Genomic DNA, 24,886 nt, shown 5'->3' on the forward strand with positions numbered 1-24,886 from the left:
ACCTGCCACTCCCTCTCCTGACACACCTGCCACTCTCCCCACACCTGCCACTCTCTCCTGACACACCTGCCACTCTCCTGACACACCTGCCAATTCTCCTGACACACCACTAAGTTCTCACTGAGGCGGGGATATAGTCCCGGGTTATTTGTGTTCTTCTGTAGTTCCTTTCATTTCCCTTTCCTCAGCATGAATTTTTTTTTTTCATATTGGGTTGTGTCAATCTCCCTCTGCCTCTATCCCTCCTTTCTCCCGCCTTGACTGAGACAAACTAACTTGTTTTGAAGAAGGAGATCTCTCTTCCCTGTTCCTTCTCTCTTTATCTTTCCATTTCTCTCTCCTTGGCTTAGCTGAGAGTGATTCAAATCAAATCATTTATTTATATAGCCCTTCGTACATCAGCTGATATCTCAAAGTGCTGTACAGAAACCCAGCCTAAAACCCCAAACAGCAAGCAATGCAGGTGTAGAAGCGACGGTGGCTAGGAAAACTCCCTAGAAAGGCCAAACCTAGGGAAGAAACTTCAGAGAGGAACCAGGCTATGTGGGGTGGCCAGTCCTCTTCTGGCTGTGCCGGGTGGAGATTATAACTGAACATGGCCAAGATGTTCAAATGTTCATAAATGACCAGCATGGTCGAATAATAAGGCAGAACAGCTGAAACTGGAGCAGCAGCACAGTCAGGTGACCGGGGACAGCAAGGAGTCATCATGTCAGGTAGTCCTGGGGCACGGTCCTAGTGATTCTATCCTGTGACTTAGAAACAAACATGTCTTTGGTCTCTCTTCCTCTCTGTGTGTTCCTGGTAGAACCAGGGGCCTATTGGTTTTTAATTAGGACTTAACCATCTGAGATGAGCCCTGTGCTGGTTTCTGATGGGACTGGTGCTTGATACACTGACCCATACTGGTCAAAGCAAATCAAAGGGTCACTGTTTTTGGCAGAATCTGTTTTAATCTTCTCTCATTCCCTCTCTCCCAGTTGTGGGAGGTGTATAATGAGAGGAGGTGTGTACGGGGACGTTTATCGGCAAGTGGACTAAGTCTGTTTCCTGTTTCGCACTCTTTTTCTGTTATTCATGTGTTGTGCTACAAGGATTCCAATGCCGATTGGATTAAGAGGATAAGACCTTAGCTGAAACCACTAACAAGTCTAAGTGCTGTCATCTCTTAAGGGTATACAAAACCAATTGTGTTTCTTAATCAATCAAGCACATGACTTCAATATTCAATCTATCCACCAGTACAACTTAGTTAGATTGAAATCTGTCATACTCCTCTCCCTTGGCACATCTGATTACTCTGTTTCTGCCTATAGCTGCATTCTCTAAATGAAGATTGAACACTAATTCAACGCTGAGTGAGAACATTGCGAGGCGGAACATTGCGGAAACATTGCGAGGCGGAACATTGCGAGGCGGAACATTGCGAGGCGGAACATTGCGAGGCGGAACATTGCGAGGCGGAACATTGCGAGGCGGAACATTGCAGGCGGAACATTGCGAGGCGGAATATTGCGAAGGCGGAACATTGCGAGGCGGAACATTGCGAGGCGGAACATTGCGAGGACGGAACATTGCGAGGCGGAACATAGGGTAGCTGCAGATGGTGTAAGAGTTTTGCTGGACATCCCATTACCCTGTTTCCAACTATTCCTCAACTCTTGATGTTGAGTCAGAACGTTAATTCAGCATTAATAGAACATTAATGGAATGTGAGCTGACACTGTTTGGGTAGGATGGGGTTTAAGACATGGAGTAGATTTAAAATGGCATCAGACTTCTGGGAAATGTTCTGAATGGAAATGGAACGTTAAAGGGATACTTCAGGATTTTGGCAATGAAGCCTTTTTATCTACTTCCCAGAGCCAGATGAACCCAGATGCCATTTGTATGTCTCTGTGTCCAGTGTGAAGAAGCTGGAGGTAGTTTCACGAGCTAATGCTAACTAGCATTAGCGCAATGACTGTAAGTCTATGGGTATCTAATAGCATGTAGATAAAGGGCTTAAAAATCCTGAAGTATCCCTTTTAATTTACTGCCTTGTTAATGGAATCTGAAGGTTCCGCTGAGTGTTGAGTATAGGATTACACTAGACAGTGGCATGTAGCTTGGGTATTGGGACCCTCTCTCCCTCCAGGCTGGGTATTGGGACCCTCTCTCCCTCCAGGCTGGGTATTGGGACCCTCTCTCCCTCCAGGCTGGGTATTGGGACCCTCTCTCCCTCCAGGCTGGGTATTGGGACCCTCTCTCCCTCCAGGCTGGGTATTGGGACCCTCTCTCCCCCCAGGCTGGGTATTGGGACCCTCTCTCCCTCCAGGCTGGGTATTGGGACCCTCTCTCCCTCCAGGCTGGGTATTGGGACCCTCTCTCCCTCCAGGCTGGGTATTGGGACCCTCTCTCCCTCCAGGCTGGGTATTGGGACCCTCTCTCCCTCCAGGCTGGGTATTGGGACCCTCTCTCCAGGCTGGCTATTGGGAGCCTCCCTCCACCCTTCCCTCCAGGCTGGGTATTGGGAGCCTCCCTCCCCCCCTTCCCTCCAGGCTGGGTTTTGGGACCCTCTCTCCCTCCAGGCTGGGTATTGGGACCCTCCCTTCAGGCTGGGTATTGGGAGCCTCACTCCCCCCCTTCCCTCCAGGCTGGGTTTTGGGAGCCTCCCTCCCCCCTCTCTCCAGGCTGGCTATTGGGAGCCTCCCTCCACCCTTCCCTCCAGGCTGGGTATTGGGAGCCTCCCTCCCCCCCTTCCCTCCAGGCTGGGTTTTGGGAGCCTCCCCCTTCCTCCAGGCTGGGTTTTGGGAGCCCCCCCTTCCCTCCAGGCTGGGTTTTGGGAGCCTCCCCCCCCTTCCCTCCAGGCTGGGTTTTGGGAGCCCATCCCCCTCCAGGCTGGGTTTTGGGAGCCTCACTCCCCCTTCCCTCCAGGCTGGGTTTTGGGAGCCTCCTCCCCCTTCCCTCCAGGCTGGGTATTGGGAGCCTCCCCCCCCCCTTCCCCCCAGGCTGGGTTTTGGGAGCCTCCCTCCCCCCTTCCCTCCAGGCTGGGTTTTGGGAGCCTCACTCCCCCCTTCCCTCCAGGCTGGGTTTTGGGAGCCTCACTCCCCCTTCCCTCCAGGCTGGGTTTTGGGAGCCTCACTCCCCCATTCCCTCCAGGCTGGGTTTTGGGAGCCTCACTCCCCCATTCCCTCCAGGCTGGGTTTTGGGAGCCTCACTCCCCCATTCCCTCCAGGCTGGGTTTTGGGAGCCTCACTCCCCCATTCCCTCCAGGCTGGGTTTTGGGAGCCTCACTCCCCCTTCCCTCCAGGCTGGGTTTTGGGAGCCTCACTCCCCCCTTCCCTCCAGGCTGGGTATTGGGAGCCTCCCTCCCCCTTCCCTCCAGGCTGGGTATTGGGAGCCTCCCTCTCTCCTTCCCTCCAGGCTGGGTATTGGGAGCCTCCCTCTCTCCTTCCCTCCAGGCTGGGTATTGGGAGCCTCCTCTCTCCCTCCAGGCTGGGTATTGGGAGCCTCCCCCTGGGAGCCTCTCCCTCCAGGCTGGGTATTGGGAGCCTCCCTCTCTCCCTCCAGGCTGGGTATTGGGAGCCTCCCTCCCTCCAGGCTGGGTATTGGGAGCCTCTCTCCCCCTTTCCCCCCTCCAGGCTGGGTATTGGGAGCCTCCCTCCCTCCAGGCTGGGTGTTGGGACCCTCCCTCCCTCCAGGCTGGGTGTTGGGAGCCTCCCTCTCTCCCTCTAGGCTGGGTGGGTGTTGGGAGCCTCCCTCCCTCCAGTATGAGCTGTCAGAGGAGATTGTTTTCCCTCAGTCGGGGTTCTGCCTGTCAGTTCCCTCAAACCCCATGTATAATTCAACAGCTTTGGGATGTAGAGGGAAGGAATGGAGGGTGAGAAAGAGTTGAAATAGAGGTATGGAGAGTGCGTGTGTTTTAGGAATGGAGCCTGTGTGAGTGCCAGGTCTGTACAGTGCCTGTGGGGTTTAGACTAGGAGTCTGCTGTCACGGTACTGAATCAGACCCATTATCAACATGCTGCCCAATATACTCTTTACTTATTTAATACAAGGGACTACGCTCTTTTCTCTCTCTCATTCCATCACTTCTCTCTTTCCCTCTTTTCTCTCATTGATTTCAAGGGGGACATTTTTAATGTTGCCCTTTATTGCAAATCGAAACCCAATTCACTGTGCCTGCCCTTGTCTTGTCTTACTCATTGTGATCTCAGTAAAGCAGCATAATGAAAACATAGCCTTAACATCGTTGGGATATGTGCCACAGTCACTAAAACTCTTGAGAGCGAGGAGGGAGGGAGGTGTGTGTGCTTGAGCCAGGCAGCTCGAGCCATGGAAAGGCCTGGATAGAGCTGGCTGGTGGACAGGCAGACTAGCCTCGACGGACCATGTTATCGCCACGGTAACAGTGTAGCGCTGATAAAAGGCGGTCTTAAAGGGTCATCTTGAACACACGAAGGGGAGGGAATCAGAGAGAGGGATAGAGGTAGAAATAGGTGGAGACCACGGGGAAGAGGAGTTGTAGAGAGTGATGGAGAGGAGAGGTAGAAATAGGTGGAGACCACAGGGAAGAGAGGAATTGTAGAGAGTGATGGAGAGGTAGAGAAATAGGTGGAGACCACAGGGAAGAGAGGAATTGTAGAGAGTGATGGAGAGGTAGAAATAGGTGGAGACCACAGGGAAGAGAGGAATTGTAGAGAGTGATGGAGAGGAGAGGTAGAAATAGGTGGAGACCACAGGGAAGAGAGGAATTGTAGAGAGAGGGATGGAGAGGAGAGGTAGAAATAGGTGGAGACCACAGGGAAGAGAGGAATTGTAGAGAGAGGGATGGAGAGGATACAGTGGTCTGTATATTCTTCCTTGATCCTCCCCCTCTTCGCCACTTTGCTTTCTCTCTCTTTCTTACCCTTTTATTTTTTCCCTCTGTGATTTTGATATTCCAACAATGAATGTGATATGACATGCAGTGGGATCAGGGGGCCAAGACAGAATAACAGAACAGGAAGAATATGTGCATATGTAAGGTGTAAGTGTTTCTCTCTTGTCTCTCTCCCTTCAGGCCACAGTAAAGCAGTGCGGGATATCTGCTTCAACAACACTGGGACTCAGTACATGAGTGCAGCCTACGACCGCTACCTCAAACTCTGGGACACAGAGACAGGTCGGTCCAGCCGCGGTTGTGGTGACAAAGATAGAAATGCCACGAACGTTCCACAACGTTGCGCCCTTCTGAACGTAGTTCAGGCCTGGGGACTCACTGAACAGCACACTCGTGGTCATGATATAAATGCCAGAAATAGAGCCGTCATGATTACTTGCTCAGAGAATCATGTCAGTTGTTGTGCCTTACTGAAGGTGGCCAGCGTTGTGGGACATTCAGATTGAAATGTGTTGTGTAGATGTTGGTTCTACCATAAGGACCATGGAGGGTCTCTGCTCCCCCAGGAGATGGAAATGTGTTGTGTAGATGTTGGTTCTACCATAAGGACCATGGAGGGTCTCTGCTCCCCCAGGAGATGGAAATGTGTTGTGTAGATGTTGGTTCTACCATAAGGACCATGGAGGGTCTCTGCTCCCCAGGAGATGGAAATGTGTTGTGTAGATGTTGGTTCTACCATAAGGACCATGGAGGGTCTCTGCTCCCCCAGGAGATGGAAATGTGTTGTGTAGATGTTGGTTCTACCATAAGGACCATGGAGGGTCTCTGCTCCCCAGGAGATGGACATGTGTTGTGTAGATGTTGGTTCTACCATAAGGACCATGGAGGGTCTCTGCTCCCCAGGAGATGGAAATGTGTTGTGTAGATGTTGGTTCTACCATAAGGACCATGGAGGGTCTCTGCTCCCCCAGGAGATGGAAATGTGTTGTGTAGATGTTGGTTCTACCATAAGGACCATGGAGGGTCTCTGCTCCCCCAGGAGATGGAAATGTGTTGTGTAGATGTTGGTTCTACCATAAGGACCATGGAGGGTCTCTTCCCCCCCAGGAGATGGAAATGTGCTGTGTAGATGTTGGTTCTACCATAAGGACCATGGAGGGTCTCTGCTCCCCCAGGAGATGGAAATGTGTTGTGTAGATGTTGGTTCTACCATAAGGACCATGGAGGGTCTCTTCCCCCCCAGGAGATGGAAATGTGTTGTGTAGATGTTGGTTCTACCATAAGGACCATGGAGGGTCTCTGCTCCCCCAGGAGATGGAAATGTGTTGTGTATGTCAGCGGAGGCTGCTCAAAAGGGGAGGACGGCTCATAAAAATGGCTGGGATGAAGTCAGTGGATAGCACACGTGATGTGTTTGATACCATTTGATTGACTCCATTCCAGACATTATGAGCCGTCCTCCCTCAGCAGCCTCCACTTGTATATGTTGGTTCTACCACAAGGAGCAGGGAGGGTCTCTTCCCCCAGCAGGGGCAGTACAGAAACAAATCCTCTACTTGTTGCTCTGCAGGACCACTGACTTGTCATAGCACCTTGTTTACTAGTCACTGAGCTGTAGGGTTAGGGCCCATTCCATTTACATGTAGTCAACTTGTATTGGCCTATTGTAATGAGGATTCTTGATATTGTCAATTGCATTGACAGAGTTGGATTCGACAAATCTGATTTGATTGACAGAATGGCACACCGGCAAGTTATGGCTGGCTGCAGGTGGTGGTCCTCCCACAGAGATTCTATTCATGAATATGTCATTCTATGGTTTCTGTACTATATTGAAGACATTGTGTGTTGCATACGGTCAGTGTGGGTTGTTCTGAAACATGTCAACTCTCACTCCACAGGCCAGTGCATTTCCCGCTTCACAAACCGGAAGGTGCCGTACTGCGTCAAGTTCAACCCAGATGAGGACAAGCAGAACCTTTTCGTGGCCGGCATGTCTGATAAGAAGATCGTTCAGGTACTGTCATTACACACACACACACACACTACCTAGAGGCTGATCAATATGAGACAGGAGTGTATTTCATGCTCCGTGGGCTCCAGTGGAGCGCGTGAGAGACCGGAGCAACAGGACTAGAGCAAGTTATTCATCTTGGGAAATGTAGAGAGCGAGGACAGAGCAGAGAGAGACAGAAAGAGAGATCTGTAAAAGACAACAACTCACTGAGACCATTCCCTTCTCTGGAAAAGCAATTAAAAACTGTTCCTGGGATAAATGAATGAGTCTGTAAATGGGCAATCGTCTGCCCCCTAATTACGCTGCATACATTACACTGTACATTTTGTTGTGTGTGTTCTAGTGTTTGTCTGTGACAGGAGTGTGTGTTGTGTAATTATTTTTCCCATAGCTAATATACCTGTGTGTGTGTAACCTGTTTCAATTTGTATACATTTACTTATTTTCTCTCTCTTTCTATCTCACCCCCCCCCTCTCTCAGTGGGACGCAAGGACAGGGGAGGTGGTTCAGGAGTATGACCGTCACCTGGGCGCGGTCAACACCATCACGTTCGTGGATGAGAACCGCCGTTTCGTCAGCACGTCAGATGACAAGTCCCTCCGCGTGTGGGAGTGGTGAGTGACTGCTGAGCTTTTTACCGGCACCCTACCACTGTGTTGGCCTGAATCAGCACAGTTATGAAATGAGGAGGATTCAACAACATTGTTGGTGAGGAGCATCAAGCATCACTCCTGGTATTATGCTTCATTTCCATATTATACTGTATCTCCGGCATGTACATTAGAGCCAACAGCTTGTCCTGACAGTCTTCTAGATACCTCTGCAAACTGAACTCATTGCCAAAGACTGTTTAACAAGTGATGAAGTGCAAATGAGAGTGGTGGAGGAATGTATTTGGTTGACTGGGTTGGGGTGCTATGGGTGGGCAGGTCATGGGAAGTTTAAGTACCGTTCATTTTGATGTAAAGTCCTCTCGTCTTCTAGCTTGTCATTTCAGGGTCTTACCTACCAGCTCTTATTCCTCTGTCATATTTATTTATTCGCTTATGACTTGTTTCGCTAGATTATTTTGCCAGGAAAAATAAGTATTTTCAATCACCAAGCCCGGCGAGAATGACTTGCAAATTAGCTTGGTTCCCAAGGCGATTAACAAATGCTGTTGTTTACCTCGCTAACTTGATAAATATTTAAGACCCGGTGACTAAGGACAGAAGTTTCACCGGGTTTCTTCGAGGGAATGTTTTATTAGAAGAACACATATTAAATGAAATGCCCTCCGTTTCCCATCATTTGTGTTCCTTTCTGTAATATCCGGTTGGTGTGCGTTTTAAGCAGTAGGATAGACTGGTAAGGAGTGGGTGCCAGGGATGCCAGCTGTGGCTTTAGTAGTGTAGTCTGGAGAGGGAGTGGGCTTGGTCGGTGTGAAGGGAGCATTATGCATTCTTGCTAGTATGCCTAATATGGCTATATGTGAGTGAAGGGGTTGAATGCACCGCCATCTGTTAGGTCTCTGTTGCAGTTTTTACAGTTTATTAGAGACACTGTACTTGTTAGCTTTTACGATAGAATGTGCTCGTTAGTGTTGTCACAATACCAGATTTTTTACTTCGATGCCAGGTTTAGTATCACGAGACTCGATACCAAAACGATCCCACATCAAAAACAAAGGCCTATTAGCCAAAGTCCCAGTTCCAGACATATAAACTCAGCTGGATCCAGACATAAACTCAGCTACTGCTGTGTTCACTGGATCCAGACATAAACTCAGCTACTGCTGTGTTCACTGGATCCAGACATATAAACTCAGCTACAGCTGTGTTCACTGGATCCAGACATATAAACTCAGCTACTGCTGTGTTCACTGGATCCAGACATATAAACTCAGCTACAGCTGTGTTCACTGGATCCAGACATATAAACTCAGCTACTGCTGTGTTCACTGGATCCAGACATATAAACTCAGCTACTGCTCTGTTCAATCGTTGGCCATCTTTTGAGTTCAATGTCATTACATTTGAAAATGTGTATTCTCATGGTTTTTATAGACTGCCATGTATGCAATAATTAATCAATTATACTATCATACAAGCAATTTGACTTTGGTAAAAACAATCTAACGACAAAACAACAATGGTAATAATTTATTTGAATGGTGAATCTTTATGATAAACAAGATGTAGGTCTATTCACAATACAGGTGAATACATATTATTCAATAGGGGTGTGTGCATGCATTGAGTTATTGAGCTTGTTTTAGTGGGTTTCATGGAGCCACAGATGACAAACAATCCCTCCCATTTTGGACTTATTTTACTGGCAACTGCTAGGATTATTTTATTGTACTGATTAACAACATTTGCATAAAAGAAGCAATCTCTTATTTTATAAAGGTGTGCACTGTCTCTAAGAAAGTAATGACGTCATTCACTGAGGCAGAACATGGCAGTGTAATTTGCCTTTGGCTATGTAATCTAGTGGAAACCAGACTGGAGGCGAGGGAGACGAAGAAGTTAATTTGTTTTTGGGGGCGAGGGAGACAAAGTGAATTAATAAAGTTTTCGGTGACAATCAGCTTTGAAATCAGCATTTTTTTATGTTATAGTTTGCATATGATCACAAACAAAGTACCAGGGTAGTGAATTGATGTTTGCTTCAGCTGTAAGCTGGCAAGGAAAGTTAGCCTTTTGCAAACAGTAAGGAACCGTTTCAATATTTCTACATGCCATTATTCAAATGTGTTAACCCTATCAGTCCCAAGCCCTCAGCAAAAATCGGCTTTTCATTTATCTGACTATAATTTATCTGTATTTCCAGCCCTTATATTTAGCCTCACAATGAAGTAGTTTACCATGTTCTTGGCTGTGTGTTTTTGGCTGTGTGTGTTTTGTGACTAGGCTCTGACCTAACATAATCATATGGTGTGCTTTCGCTGTAAAGCCTTTTGGAAATTGGAAACGATGGGTAGATTAACAAGAAGTTAAGCTTTAAATTTGTGTATTGCACTAGTTTGTTGTCATCTTGCAGCACGTCTCTTTTAGGACAACCACCTCTCCCCGGGAGAACTGCAAACTGTTCTTTAGGTCTTGGACGATCTGATCAGAGGTCCATTCTTTTGTTAGTTGAGTCCACCAGTATTTTGACAAAGCTCTTTAAGCCATTGTAACAATAGCTTGTAGGCATCTTTTTGTTGATTCCAGCAAGCACAGCACATCATGCCAATGAAAACTGCAACAAACAGCAGGGATTTAAACAGCCACAAGCCAGAGGCTATCTGCAGTCCCAGCCACAAGGGCTAAATGCATCGTGGGCTGTGTTCAAACTGTCAAGGAATTCTGGCTAGCATGATAGCTAGCAGTTAGGCAGGCTGCTTTGCCAAGCAGCAGCTCTTCAGACTTTTAGGGGTTGGCACTGTCCCAGCAACTTAGGCTAACTGTGTTGCGGGACCCAAATGAAACGAGTAGCTCTCGCTCGTTCCGTATTCGACATGCGTCGCTCTATGAAGCATGATTGTTTGCGTGAGTGGAGAGCTAACAATGCTGCCCAGACAGCTCTAGCAATGAATGAGTGATGGCCGAGATCCTTTTAACGTGTACATTTTGATATCCGCACTTGCTTCGCCCTTATGTTGGTGTTAGCAAGCAGTCTATATAGTGCTAGGTATCAACAGCCAATCCAGTTCGGGCTGGAAACTATAGTGAGCTTCGATTGGTCAATAGCAACTCGATGCCACGGTGTATGCGACAAAAGTTCAGCTTTCCCTGTTCACGCTCCTTGTTTAATCTTCCCAACGTGCTCAATGGATTTCCAGTGGAAGTGACGCAGTGAAGGCATTTTGCTCTTGGGGCTATGAAGTGGCTGCACTGATAGGCGGCGTAGATCCTCTCTATCATGTGAGACACTTTTGAGAATGTTGAGTATTTGAGTGAATTGCACACTCATTAGGAGTCCTCCCAGGGGCTTTAGGAGTGTAATGTGGGAGCTGGAGGGTTTGTTATGGTGGAGAGAAGACGCTGGGCCAACGAGAGGCTTTACTGCCCCTCTCCCCTGTGACAGCTCAGATGGTAGGATTAGGGAGAGCTCAACCACCAATCTCAGCTGAATTAGGTAGAAATAAACATGGAGTCACATCACTGACACAAAGATGGAGAGGGAGGGTAAGCTGAGGGATTTGGAACTACAGACAGACTCCTTGTTAGTCACACACAAACACAGCACATACACTCCATTGTGGCCCTTTTTGTGCGCACACACATACACAGAGTGAAGAGCTCTCTAGGTGGTTGGCTGTCAGCAGCTGAGGTATATTAGTTGGGGATGTGGAGACTGAGTGTATGGGCTGTGCTGGGCACGGTTTAGAATCAATACAATGTAACACACACACACACACGAGAGAGTTAGTGCTAACCTTCCCCTGGTGGCTACAGTCTCTGCACCCCTTATGGATCCATTAGACAAGACACTGGTGAGGGGTAAGATAAAAACCAGGCACAATTTCATTAGTCCACACTGTAGCAAAACATTTTGCAATGGCAAATGACCAGTTCTCATTGGACAAATCCACATAGTCCCTTCCTATTTCAACCCGTTTTCTTATGTTTGATGCGTAAATTAATACGACCCAGGCCTGGTGAATTAGGACTGACTGGGACAGGTAAAGGTATTCAGAAACAACTGCGGCTTCATTAACATACTGGGAGGAAAGAACAGCAGTCCACTCCAAACTATCTGCTTGGTTCTCTCTTTCCCAGCCACGCAGACACATTGAGTTATTTTTTAGAGTTCTGAGGGGAGATTTGATGCATTCTGTTTGTGTTTAGAGAGTTGGTTTGGCCTGACTCTGCTCTGCTGTGGACATCAGGCAGGGCTGGCTCGGGGGGCCCCTTTGGTGTGCGTGCGTGTGTGTGTTTTAATCCTAAAACTGTCTTCAGGTACAGTAGTTGACTCATGCTTCATGCATTGTAAGTTAGTTGTTTCCTGTAGTTCACTCTGGTTTAGGGATGGAGTGTGTCCCTTTCCTTCTGGCCCTGGTTAGGTATAAGTCTAGCTGGTGTTTATGGGGTAGAGCTGTTAGCGCCGTGGCTCTAAACCAGTCCAGCTGTGTGCTATCTGAGAAAGGAAGAGAGGAGGGAGAGATGGCCTCAGTCCAGATAGATAGCCTCCCACTGAGAGCGAGGAGGATCAACTCTTACGTGGTCAACACACCCTCAACACAACAACATTATTCACAGTCATACACAATCTTCAGCCTGTCGCTGGTGTCTCTGTCACGGACACTCATCCAGTTAGATCTGCCAGCTGCTCTGTTCACGACAGTGTGTGAGAAGACCATAGAGTTGGATGACGCCATGAAGACCCTAGAACAAAATCCATGATTGACCTCCATTTCACTATCAAACTCAGAGATGGCAGGGTTGAGAAAGTAGGAGAGGGGAAAAAGAATGCAGAAAGGGAGAGGGTGGATTTAATTGGATGCTCTTGGCACAGTGTTTAAGCAAACATGGTATGGAAATTCATACCATACCATTTACATATACTGTGCTTTCAGAAAGTATTCAGAGCCCTTGACTTTAAAATCTAGTCAACTGTAACTAAGCCACTCAGGAACATTCAACGTTGTCTTGGTAAGCAACTCAAGAATATGTTTGGCCTTTTAGGTTGTTGTCCTGCTGAAAGGTGAATTAATCTCCCAGTGTCTGGTGGAAAGTTAACTGAACCAGGTTTACCTCTAGGTTTTTGCATGTACTTATCTCTGTTCTGTTTCTTTTCATCCCAAAAACTGTTAAATTCTTACTTCTTACAATAGTGCCTTATTGCAAACTAAAATATTCCATGTTTTGGAATATTTTTATTCTGTACAGGCTTCCTTCTTTTCACTCTGTCATTTAGGTTAGTATTGTGGAGTAACTACAATGTTGATCCATCCTCAGTTTTCCCCTATTACAGCCATTAAACTCTAACTGTTTTAAAGTCACCATTGGCTTCATGGTGAAATCCCTGAGCGGTTTCCTTCCTCTCCGGATACTGAGTTAGGAAGGACGCCTGTATCTTTGTAGTAACTGGGTCTATTGATACACCATTCAAAGTGTAATTCATAACTTCACCATGCTCAAAGGGATATTCAATGTCTCCTTTTGTTTTACCCCTCTACAAATAGGTGCCCTTTTTTGCGAGGCATTGAAAAACCTCCCTGGTCTTTGTGGTTGAATCTGTGTTTGAAATTCAGTGTTTGCCTGCGGGGTCTTAAAATTGTTTGTATGTGTGGGGTACAGAGATGAGGTAGTCATTCAAAAACCATGTTTAACACTTATTGCACACAGTGTGTAAATTATTTATGTGACGTGTCAAGCACATTTTACTCCTGGACTTATTTAGAAAATGGATGTCTAACAAAGGGCTTTAATACTTACAAGACATTTCACATTTCATTTGTAATTCATTTGTAAACATTATTCCACTTTGACATTATGGGATATTGTGTGTAGATCAGTGACAAAAATGTCTACATTTAACCCATTTGAAATTCAGGCTGTAACACAATGTGGAAAAAGTCTGGGGGTGTGAATACTTTCTGAAGGCACTGTATCTGTAATGCCAACAGTGTCTGGATCTGAACTGTTTCGTCAACAGTATAGCTTTGATCCTCAGCTAGAATCACGTCTTTCCAGGCGCCAGCTGCATTGCGTGACTTTCAATGTTTCCAACGTGAGAGCATTAATGCTAGTTGTCAATACTGATGCCAGTAGTGTCATGGCTGACCTCTGGACTATTTCGACCGTACCCTGACCGTACTCTAACCGTTTTGTGACCGTGCTGCGTTTGTGTTTTACAGGGACATTCCCGTGGACTTCAAATACATCGCAGAGCCCAGTATGCACTCTATGCCTGCTGTAACGCTTTCACCCAATGGTGAGTGGACACATACACATACATACATACATACATACATACATACATACATACATACATACATACATACATACATACATACATACATACATACATACATACATACATACATACATACATACATACATACATACATACATACACACATACATACATACACACATACATTGCCTTGCGAAACTATTCGGCCCCCTTGAACTTTGTGACCTTTTCGTTCCACTTCATGATTGTGTCCCACTTGTTGTTGATTCTTCACAAAAAATACAGTTTTATATCTTTATGTTTGAAGCCTGAAATGTGGCAAAAGGTCGCAGAATACTTTCGCAAGGCACTGTACATACATACATACATACATACATGCATACATGCATGCATGGGCGGCAGGGTAGCCTAGTGGTTAGAGCGTTGGACTAGTAACCGGAAGGTTGCAAGTTCAAACCCCGAGCTGACAAGGTACAAATCTGTCGTTCTGCCCCTGAACAGGCAGTTGAACTGTTCCTAGGCCGTCATTGAAAATAAGAATTTGTTCTTAACCTCTTAGGTCGACCCGACACGCAGGCGTCCCATCTAGACATCTGAAATGCAATGCGCTACGCTAAATGCTAATAGCACTCGTTAAAACTCAAACGTTCATTAAAACACACATGCAGGGTACTGAATTAAAGCTACACTCGTGAATCCAGCCAACAAGTCAGATTTTTAAAATGCTTTTCGGCGAAAGCATGAGAAGCTATTATCTGATAGCATGTAACACCCCTAAAGACCCGCAGGGGACGTAAACAAAACAATTAGCATAGTCGGCGCTACACAAAATGCAGAAATAAAATATAAAACATTCATTACCTTTGACCATCTTCTTTGTTGGCACTCCTAGATGTCCCATAAACATCACTATTGGGTCTTTTTTTTAAAATTAAATCGGTCCATATATAGCCTAGATATCGATCTATGAAGACTGTGTGATCAAGGAAAAAAACAGCGATTTATAACGCAACGTAATTTTTTTAAATTAAAAAAGTTGACGATAAACTTTCACAAAACACTTCAAATACTTTTGTAATGCAACTTTAGGTATTAGTAAACGTTAATAATCGATCAAATTGATCACGAGGCGATGTATATTCTATAGCTCTACGTCTTGAAATAATGTCCGGATAAATCTCAACCAAAATATCCGGTCGGAGACCGGAAGAAATGGGCTGTCTCTTGTTCGTTTGACCAAGAAACAAATCCTAGGCAAATGACAAGACTGTTGACATCGTGTGGAAGCTGTAGGTATTGCAACCTCGGCTCCAGGTAATGTGGTTTCTATTCAACAATACATTCAAGTGGCGCATTGATATATTTTCCAGTTTTCAGTGATCAGATTTTCCTGCGCTTTTCGATGAAACGCACGTTCTGTTATAGTCACAGCTGTGATTTAACCAGTTTTAGAAACATCTGAGTGTTTTCTATCCACACATACTAATCATATGCATATACTATATTCCTGGCATGAGTAGCAGGGTGCTGAAATGTTGCGCGATTTTTAACAGAATGTTCGAAAAGGTAGGGGGTAGGATCAACAGGTTAACTGACTTGCCTAGTTAAATAAAGGTTAAAAAAAAAAACACACACACACACAGCTTTTTATTTTACCCATTCCCCTCCTTCATACCCTTCCCCTCCATCTCCCCCATTCTCTCTTCCCCATATCTCCCTCTGAGCTGTGTTCATATATTTGTCCTGACATGAATTGTTTGTCATTAGTCTAAATAACAGATGAACTCTCACTGGGAGAGCAGCCTACTCCACTCTGTCCCCCCACAGCAGCCCTAGCTGGGACTGCTGCGTATGGAGCTTTTCTTCTGCTCGACTCCTTATTTTCGCTCCAGTTTTACAAAAGAGAGCCCAGTTGTATTTATCCGTTTCTCATCCACCTACAGCGGTTGGCATTTTGAGATAATGGCATCCCTTTATGTGGGTTTGTTTGGGAGGCACTTGGAAAGGGAGGACACACATGCACACAAACAGTGGAGCGGGTGTACACGCAGTGGAGCACACACTGTTACTGATTCCTAGTGTCTGTGTAGAGAGACAGGAGGGTTGCTAGCTAACAATGTCTGTGAAGCTGACATCAAAGTTGTCCCAAATTGCACCCTATTGAACAGGGCCCAAAGTAGTGCACTATATACAGAGAAAAGGGTGCCACTTGGGACCTAGCCCAAGTCAGCACACGGTCATCAAAAGTATTTTCATTCTTTCCAAAGTGATTGTCTTCATCTTTCTCTCTCAGGCGGTTACAGAGAAGAGCTGCTAGTGTCTACTGGGGTGGTCCACTCCCACGGGCCTGAATAACACAGACCATAATACCTAGCTTTCCCGTTCAGCTCAACCAACCTGTCTTGTATCACACGCTCAATCTGTTTTACGAGACATTTTTATAGTTTTATCCCGAGCCCCTTGATGCATTGGCTGCTTTTCACACTGTGAAAAAGGTTGATCAGAAAGGTGTTGTTTGAAGTAACTTGGTCAAGGCCCACTGCTCACTGGAGAAGTCCTGTACCTGCAGGGTCAACCCCTAACATCAGCATGCTCTAACTAAAACGCAGAACTCAAATGTTATTGTATTTTCTCCCACTTTAGGTAAGTGGCTGGCCTGCCAGTCCATGGACAATCAGATCCTGATATTTGGAGCCCAGAACCGTTTCCGTCTGAACAAGAAGAAGATCTTCAAGGGCCACATGGTGGCTGGCTACGCCTGCCAGGTGGACTTCTCCCCAGACATGAGGTAAGACAAATCCATCCTATGCAGTACAAACGCTAGCAAAATGGTTTGAAACGAAACGAGGTGTTTTTGTTATTCATTTTAAAAAATGACCACAGAAACCATACATAGACAGAATGCAATAGATAGATGCACACAAATTCCAACAAACATCAATGACATCACACCTGCTCAAACGCACGTTTCCACCACATCCATACCTGTTACGTTTCTCACTCCCTCTCATTCTTCATACCTGTTACGTTTCTCACTCCCTCTCATTCTTCATACCTGTTTTTCTCACTCCCTCTCATTCTTCATACCTGTTACATTTCTCACTCCCTCTCATTCTTCATACCTGTTACGTTTCTCACTCCCTCTCATTCTTCATACCTGTTACGTTTCTCACTCCCTCTCATTCTTCATACCTGTTACATTTCTCTCACTCCTCTCATTCTTCATACCTGTTACGTTTCTCACTCCAACATTCCCTCTCATTCTTCATACCTGTTACATTTCTCACTCCAACATTCCCTCTCATTCTTCATACCTGTTACGTTTCTCACCCAACATTCCTCCCTCTCATTCTTCATACCTGTTACGTTTCTCACTCCCTCTCATTCTTCATACCTGTTACGTTTCTCACTCCCTCTCATTCTTCATACCTGTTACGTTTCTCACTCCAACATTCCCTCTCATTCTTCATACCTGTTACGTTTCTCACTCCCTCTCATTCTTCATACCTGTTACGTTTCTCACTCCCTCTCATTCTTCATACCTGTTACGTTTCTCACTCCAACATTCCCTCTCATTCTTCATACCTGTTACGTTTCTCACTCCCTCTCATTCTTCATACCTGTTACGTTTCTCACTCCAACATTCCCTCTCATTCTTCATACCTGTTACGTTTCTCACTCCAACATTCCCTCTCATTCTTCATACCTGTTACGTTTCTCACTCCAACATTCCCTCTCATTCTTCATACCTGTTACGTTTCTCACTCCAACATTCCCTCTCATTCTTCATACCTGTTACGTTTCTCACTCCAACATTCCCTCTCATTCTTCATACCTGTTACGTTTCTCACTCCAACATTCCTCCCATTCTTCATACTTGGGCATTTCCAGTGCATGTAACACTGTCATATGGCCTCATTGTGCTATTATATTTCTCTCTCTAGCCCAAATTTGTTCAATATTTAAATAATAATGCCTTTGATTCATCCACTGTCTTAACGATGGAGGATCATTTGATTTCCAGTTAAGTAGAAGTTCTTTCAAACCAACGGTCAAACTCCCTCATCTCTGTACCCTACACGTACAACTTATCTGTTAGGTCCCTCAGTCAAGCAGTGAATTTCAACCACAAAGACCAGGGGGATGCCTCATAAAGAAGGGCACCTAATTCGTAGATGGGTAAAAAAAAAAAAAAAAAGACATTGCATATCCCTTTGGTGCAGTTATTACACTTTGAATTGTGTATCAATACACCTGTTACTGTAATTCAATTATACCAATATGTTTTCATTAATTGAATTCCCTTAATCTATTTTATGATAATTTGTAAGATTCTTGTTTGCATAAAATAGACGGAGACGAGTCTTTTCAATAATAGGTAACAGAATTTATTCTCAGAGAGCGTTACCACGAGCAACAGTTTATATACAGTAACATGTCATTTCATTGCCCCCTAGCACATACACAGGACACACAACACAACTGAATTAACTTTTGACCCCTCAACATTATCGATCACCACTTAGCTGACAGTTCTAATTAACAGAACCTAGGAATGCACTCACTGTCTTATCTAAAACACCCCAGAGCTAAGTTTAGTCAGTTCAACCATAGGTTAACTACATTATCTGTTTACTTAATCCACAACCCATTTCTTTCTTCCTTGTTGGAATGGTGTTCATTAACTTGAATTACTCCTTGTCCGTGTCACACAATCCCCTCTTATGAACTCATATTCTTAATCAGATACGATAAAACAGAGTATAAGTTTACTTAGTTACAGTTCCATTTAAAATCATTTGTTCAGTCATTTAATCATAATTTTCCTAACACCCAAGACAAAGATACCAAGCGTCCTTCCTAACTCAGTTGCCACAGAGGAAAAATCCCAGGGACTTCACCATGAGGCGAATGGTGACTTTTAAAATAGTTAGAGTTTAATGGCCGTGATAGGAGAGAAAACTGAGGGTGGATCAACAACATTGTAATTACTCCACAATACTAACCTAAATGACAGAGTGAAAATAATACAAATATTCCAAAATATGCATCCTGTTTTGCAATAAGGAACTAAAGTAAAATTGCAAAACATGTGGCAAAGAAATTAACTTTGTCCCGAGTACAAAGCATTATGTTTGGGGCAAATCCAACACATCACTGTGTACCACTCGTCATATTTTCAAGCATGGTGGTTACGCCAAGTTATGGGTATGCGTGTCATCTGCAAGGACTAGGGAGTTTTTGGAATAAGAAGAAATTGCATAAAGCTAAGCACAGGCAAAATCCCAGAGGAAAACCTGGTTGTCTGCTTTCCAACAGACACAGAGACAAATTCACCTTTCAGCAGGACAATAACCTAAAACTCCAATATACACTGGAGTTGCTTACCAAAATGACAATGTTCTTGAGTGTCCCAGTTACAATTTTGACTTAAATGGGCTTGAAAATCTATGGCAAGAAAATGCCTGTCTACTTATGTAATCAAGATATTTTAGTGTTTAGTTTTCATAAATATATATATATCTATCCCACCTAGTGTGTGTGTGTATATACACTGCTCAAAAAAATAAAGGGGACACTAAAATAACACATCCTAGATCAGAATGAATGAAATATTCTTATTAAATAGTTTTTCTTTGCATAGTTTAATGCGCTGACAACAAAATCACACAAAAATTATCAATGGAAATCAAATTTATCAACCCATGGAGGTCTGGATTTGGAGTTACACTCAAATTTAAAGTGGAAAACCACACTACAGGCTGATCCAACTTTGATGTGATGTCCTTAAAACAAGTCAAAATTAGGCTAGGTAGTGTGTGGCCTCCATGTGCCTGTATGACCTCCCTACAATGCCTGGGCATGCTCCTGATGAGGTGGCGGATGGTCTGAGGGATCTCCTCCCAGACCTGGACTAAAGCATCCAACTCCTGGACAGTCTGTGGTGCAACGTGGCGTTGGTGGATGGAGCGAGACATGATGTGCTCAATTGGATTCAGGTCTGGGGAACGGGCGTGCCAGTCCATAGCATCAATTCCTTCCTCTTGCAGGAACTGCTGACACACTCCAGCCACATGAGGTCTAGCATTGTCTTGCATTAGGAGGAACCCAGGGCCAACCACACAAGCATATGGTCTCACAAGGAGTCTGAGGATCTCATCTCGGTACCTCGGTACCTAATGGAAGTCAGGCTACTTCTGGCGAGCACATGAAAAGAAATGCCACCCCACACCATGACTGACCCACCGCCAAACCGGTCATGCTGGAGGATGTTGCAGGCAGCAGAACGTTCTCCACGGCGTCTCCAGACTGTCACGTCTGTCACGTACTCAGTGTGAACCTGCTTTCATCTGTGAAGAGCACAGGGCGCCAGTGGCGAATTTGCCAATCTTGGTGTTCTCTGGCAAATGCCAAACGTCCTGCAAGCACAACCCCCACCTGTGGACGTCGGGCCCTCATACCACCCTCATGGAGTCTGTTTCTGACCGTTTGAGCAGACACATGCACATTTGTGGCCTGCTGGAGGTCATTTTGCAGGGCTCTGGCAGTGCTCCTCCTTGCACAAAGGCGGAGGTAGCGGTCCTGCTGCTGGATTGTTGCCCTCCTATAGCCTCCTCCACGTCTCCTGATGTACTGGCCTGTCTCCTGGTAGCGCCTCCATGCTCTGGACACTACGCTGACAGACACAGCAAACCTTCTTGCCACAGCTCGCATTGATGTGCCATCCTGGATGAGCTGCACTACCTGAGCCAATTTTGTGGGTTGTAGACTCCGTCTCATGCTACCACTAGTGAAAGCACCGCCAGCATTCAAAAGTGACCAAAACATCAGCCAGGAAGCATAGGAACTGAGAAGTGGTCTGTGGTCACCACCTGCAGAACCACTCCTTTATTGGGGTGTCTTGCCAATTGCCTATAATTTCCACCTGTTGTCTATTCCATATATTGCATATATATTCCATATATATATATATTTTATACAAATATTCAAATTCTTCTTCCACTTTTCCATTTCACAGTATTTTATGTAGATTGTTGATGAAAAAAAGGCAAATCAATTTTTATCCCACCTTGTAACACAACAAAATGTGGAAAATGTTCTGGGGTGTGAATACTTTCTGAAGGCACGATCAGGAGATCGTCGGCAAATACGTTTTTTTTTTTTGTGTGTGTTTACCAATACCCAATGATAAGTTTGGGTCCTGTCTAATTCTTTCTGCAGTAGGTTCAATTGCCAGAGCAAAGTGGAGGGGGGAGAGAAGACATCCCTGTCTTGTGCCCATTTCTAATGCAATTTCATCGGATATATTATTTGTGTGTATTTTTGCTTTAGGATATTTATATAGTATTTTTATGGTGTATTATTTCCGCTGGAAAGTTGAAGGCTTCCAAAGTTTTGAATAGAAACGCAAACAAGATGTTCTTATTGGACAAATGCAGGTCGTCCCTCCCCGTTTTCTTCCATTTGGTTTCTAGTGAATACGACCTAGGGCTTCAGGGATATGACCCCCTAGGGGTTCACCTGTCTGAATAGGATGTATGCTACAGTAATTGTACAAGCCTTTCAAACAGAAGATGTACCCTTTCTTTAGTTTTCCAATTTAAATGTTTTAATTTAATTTATTTACTGGATTCAACCCAGGGGTTTATGTTAGCAAAGGGTTTTGAGGAAGACCTTTTAGAAACTTCAGCGGGAGAGAGAAGGGGAGCGAGAAGTAGCATCCCCCTAGCAGGTAATATTGTGTTTATCTACAAACTGACTCATCTCTACTTCCTTCTGAAACAAGTCCTTCAGTCAGTTAGTGTTTCTGAAGACGTCCTGTACGTAAAGCGCTAACCAGGCCATTTACAGGCACTAATTTTAGCACATACCCCAATTAAGAACCCACTCACCCCTATCAGCAGGTGCCTTCACTTCTCTCCTCTCTTAGTAACCATGGCAACAGCAAGTAACCCCTCCTTTGAGCAGAGACCCAAATTCACACCATCTCATGTGAAATGGAACATGAGTCATTTTTAGCAGGGAGCCTAACCTCCCTCTCTCTCTCCTCCCATCTCTCCATCCCTCTCTCTCTCCTGTAGCTATGTGGTGTCTGGCGATGCGGATGGGAAGCTGAATATCTGGGACTGGAAGACAACCAAGCTGTACCACCGGATCAAGGCCCACGATAAGGTGTGCATCAGTGCCTTGTGGCACCCCCACGAGACCTCCAAGGTCATCACCTGTGGCTGGGACGGACTGATCAAACTCTGGGACTAGAGACATGGGGTGGGGGCTGCAAAGGGACTCCCTCTTTTTAGGGGGAGAGGTGGTCTTTCTGTTATGTACTTTCCCTAATTTAGCGGCAGGCTAAAAGCCATAGGGCTGGTATCTAGTCCTTTTGTAACAGTGTATATTTCTATCCCATCTGAAGAGAGGACAGCGATGTATACATAGAAAGATAAACATTTTCTCCGTGTGTTGTGTTTATAGGGTTCTCATCCCTCACATGCGCTCTCTTAATTTCATGTTTTCTGGCTTCTGTTTTAATCAGTGATGTCCGTATCATTCACACAATATTTTTTATATTGGAAAATATTATGTTTTCCAATGTATGTCCCTTTGTGAAATTAAATTTTTTATAAACTTTGCCTGTCAAATTGCTTTCCTTTGGTCAAGTCGTCTTGTACTTCCATCTTTTGCCGTTGGTCAGATATTTCGTCAAGTTTATTAGGATTTCTTATTTTTAGTAACGGTTCCCTTCTCACCATTAAATCCACACAAACCCCTCTGAAGAAAGAAGTGTAGCCAAGTTGCTATTTCCCTTAGTGTCTTTATAGACATAAAAAAATCAGGGGTATACATTTTTTATTTCAATCCTTAAAATGTAAGCCAGAACCGAGTCTAGAATTGTGTAACAAATTTGGTGACAAAGTAGTTTTAGATCTGCAGTGAGAGGTAAAGGGAGACGGCGAGAGAGGTAAAGGGAGACGGCGAGAGAGGTAAAGGGAGACGGCGAGAGAGGTAAAGGGAGACGGCGAGAGAGGTAAAGGGAGACGGCGAGAGAGGTAAAGGGAGACGGCGAGAGAGGTAAAGGGAGACGGCGAGAGAGGTAAAGGGAGACGGCGAGAGAGGTAAAGGGAGACGGCGAGAGAGGTAAAGGGAGACGGCGAGAGAGGTAAAGGGAGACGGCGAGAGAGGTAAAGGGAGACCGAGATTGAGTTAATCTCAACCTTTCTGACTCAATCGTTCTTTCTCTCTGCAGCTCTCCCAACTACTTTGTCACCAAATGTATTACACAATTCTAAACTGGGTTCAGACTTACATTTTAAGGATTAATACATTCTGAAAACTTTCAATTAGAAATGAATACCCCTGAGCTTTTGATGCTGCTATGAAGGCACTAGCGACTTGGCAACACTACTCTTTTCAGAGGGGTTTATGTGGATTTAATAGTGAGAAGAGAACCGTTACTAAAGAGAATAAGCGGGAAAGGGTTTGAGAGAGTGGGAAAACAAACAGCAGAAGTTATAACGGCTAGATTGACATTTTCTATTATTATTCAAATTGTGAAGAGGGAGAGACCCTACTATTCCCTCGGAATCTGCTCATTATAGCTACACACTAACATATTTCACCATCTTTGGTATTCGCTATCCGAATCGTCCTGATTCAACATTTGCTCAGGCAAACTCGGCCTCCTTACAACTTGGCGTACATTGTTTCCTTAAGTATTTTCAAAGTCCCAGTTTAATGTGAAATGTCATACATGTTAAATGTGCATTGACCTAAGACGAGTGAGTGAGGCAATTGAGGCGATTCTTCACATCCTTGATAGTTGTTTTCCCTACAGTACTAGCAAAAAGTTTGGACACACCTACACATTCAAAAAATAATTCTGCATTGTAAAATAGTGAAAAAATCTAAACTATGAAATAACACATGGAATCATGTAGTAACCCAAAAAAGTGTTAGATCAAAATATTTGAGATTCTTCAAAGTAGCCACCTTTTGCCTTCACAGCTTTGCATACTCTTTGCATTGTTTCAACCAGCTTTATGAGATGGTCACCTGGAATGCATTAAAATTAAGGTGTGCCTTTTTAAATGTCATTTGAGGAGTTTTGAGCCAAGCAGTTGTGTTGTGACAAGGTAGGGTTGGTATACAGAATATAGTCCTATTTGATAAAAGACCAAGTGCATATTATGGCAAGAACAGCTCAAATAAGCAAAGAGAAACAAGTCCATCGTTACTTTAATACGTGAAGGTCAATCAATCCAGAAAATTTCAGGCAGTCTGATGAGTCGAAATGTGAGATTATTGGTTCCAATCACTGTCTTTGTGAGACGCAGAGTAGGTGAACGGATGATCTCTGCATGTGTGGTTCCCACCATGAATCATGGAGGAGGAGGTGTGATGGTGTGTGGATGCTTTGCTGGTGACACTGATTTATTTAGAATTCAAGGCACATTTAACCAGCAAGGCTACCAAAGCATTCTGCAGCGATCTGGTTTGTACCTAGTGGGACTATCATTTGTTTTTCAAAACGACAATGACCCAACACACCTCCAGGCTGTGTAAGGGCTATTTGACCAAGAAGGAGAGTGATGGAGTGCTGTATCAGATGACCTAGCCTCCACAACCACAAACCAATTGAGATGGTTTGGGATGAGTTGGACCACGGATTGAAGGAAAAGCAGCCAACAAGTGCTCAGCATATGCGGGAGCTCCTTCAAGACAGTTGGAAAAGCTTTTCAGGTGAGTACTGAAGCTGTTTGAGAGAATGCCAAGTGTGCAAAGCTGTCATCAAAGCAAACAGGCGGCTACTTTGAAGAATATAAAACACATTTTTTTGTTACTACATGATTCCATATGTGTTATTTCATAGTTTTGATGTCTTCATTATTATTCTACAATGTATAAAATAGTAAAAATAAAAATAAACCCTTGAATGAGTAGGTGTCTGTTGAAACCCAGGTATGGTCATTCTCTGGGTAGACGGTCATGTCTTTGTCTCTCTTCAGAAGACATATTGACTGTCCTCCCAGGCAAGCGTTTGAGCCTTTACCTTAACTACCTCCAGCCCCCCCCACCTCGTAAGTAGCCTCCCACAGAAACTCATCCCTGGGCTAAATGA

General features: G+C 44.8%; 1 protein-coding gene and 1 long non-coding RNA gene across 6 annotated transcripts; one reads left to right on the forward strand and one right to left on the reverse strand.

Moving 5' to 3' along the window:
• Window positions 1-4,926: 4,926 nt before the first annotated feature.
• On the forward strand, window positions 4,927-22,399 carry LOC127922118 (pre-mRNA-processing factor 17-like). The gene is made up of 6 exons (XM_052505786.1): window positions 4,927-5,146; window positions 6,766-6,881; window positions 7,363-7,496; window positions 13,712-13,788; window positions 16,414-16,558; window positions 21,852-22,399. Exons 1-6 carry the CDS (start codon window positions 4,942-4,944, stop codon window positions 22,027-22,029), a joined length of 855 nt encoding a protein of 284 aa, XP_052361746.1. The 5' UTR covers window positions 4,927-4,941; the 3' UTR covers window positions 22,030-22,399.
• Window positions 16,628-17,626, reverse strand: LOC127922119 (uncharacterized). 5 transcript variants are annotated; one of them, XR_008110422.1, is made up of 4 exons: window positions 17,391-17,626; window positions 17,130-17,355; window positions 16,893-16,962; window positions 16,628-16,825 (listed from the first exon to the last, which is right to left on the reverse strand). It is a non-coding gene; the product is annotated as an uncharacterized LOC127922119 (long non-coding RNA). The 5 variants fall into 5 exon arrangements; XR_008110423.1 differs by adding an exon at window positions 16,999-17,041 and having other exon boundaries at window positions 17,130-17,626; XR_008110424.1 differs by having other exon boundaries at window positions 16,893-16,927; window positions 17,130-17,626.
• Window positions 22,400-24,886: the final 2,487 nt, after the last annotated feature.

Source organism: Oncorhynchus keta, unplaced genomic scaffold (genome assembly GCF_023373465.1).
Source record: "Oncorhynchus keta strain PuntledgeMale-10-30-2019 unplaced genomic scaffold, Oket_V2 Un_contig_24620_pilon_pilon, whole genome shotgun sequence".
Classification (NCBI taxonomy): domain Eukaryota; kingdom Metazoa; phylum Chordata; class Actinopteri; order Salmoniformes; family Salmonidae; genus Oncorhynchus; species Oncorhynchus keta.

Coding starts and splice junctions, on each gene's coding strand:
- LOC127922118 (XM_052505786.1), top strand. CDS start 4,942: ATGACATGCAGTGGGATCAGGGGGCCAAGACAGAATAACAGAACAGGA. Junction 6,882..7,362: donor CTGATAAGAAGATCGTTCAG/GTACTGTCATTA, acceptor CCCCTCTCTCAG/TGGGACGCAAGGACAGGGGA. Junction 7,497..13,711: donor TCCCTCCGCGTGTGGGAGTG/GTGAGTGACTGC, acceptor TGTGTTTTACAG/GGACATTCCCGTGGACTTCA.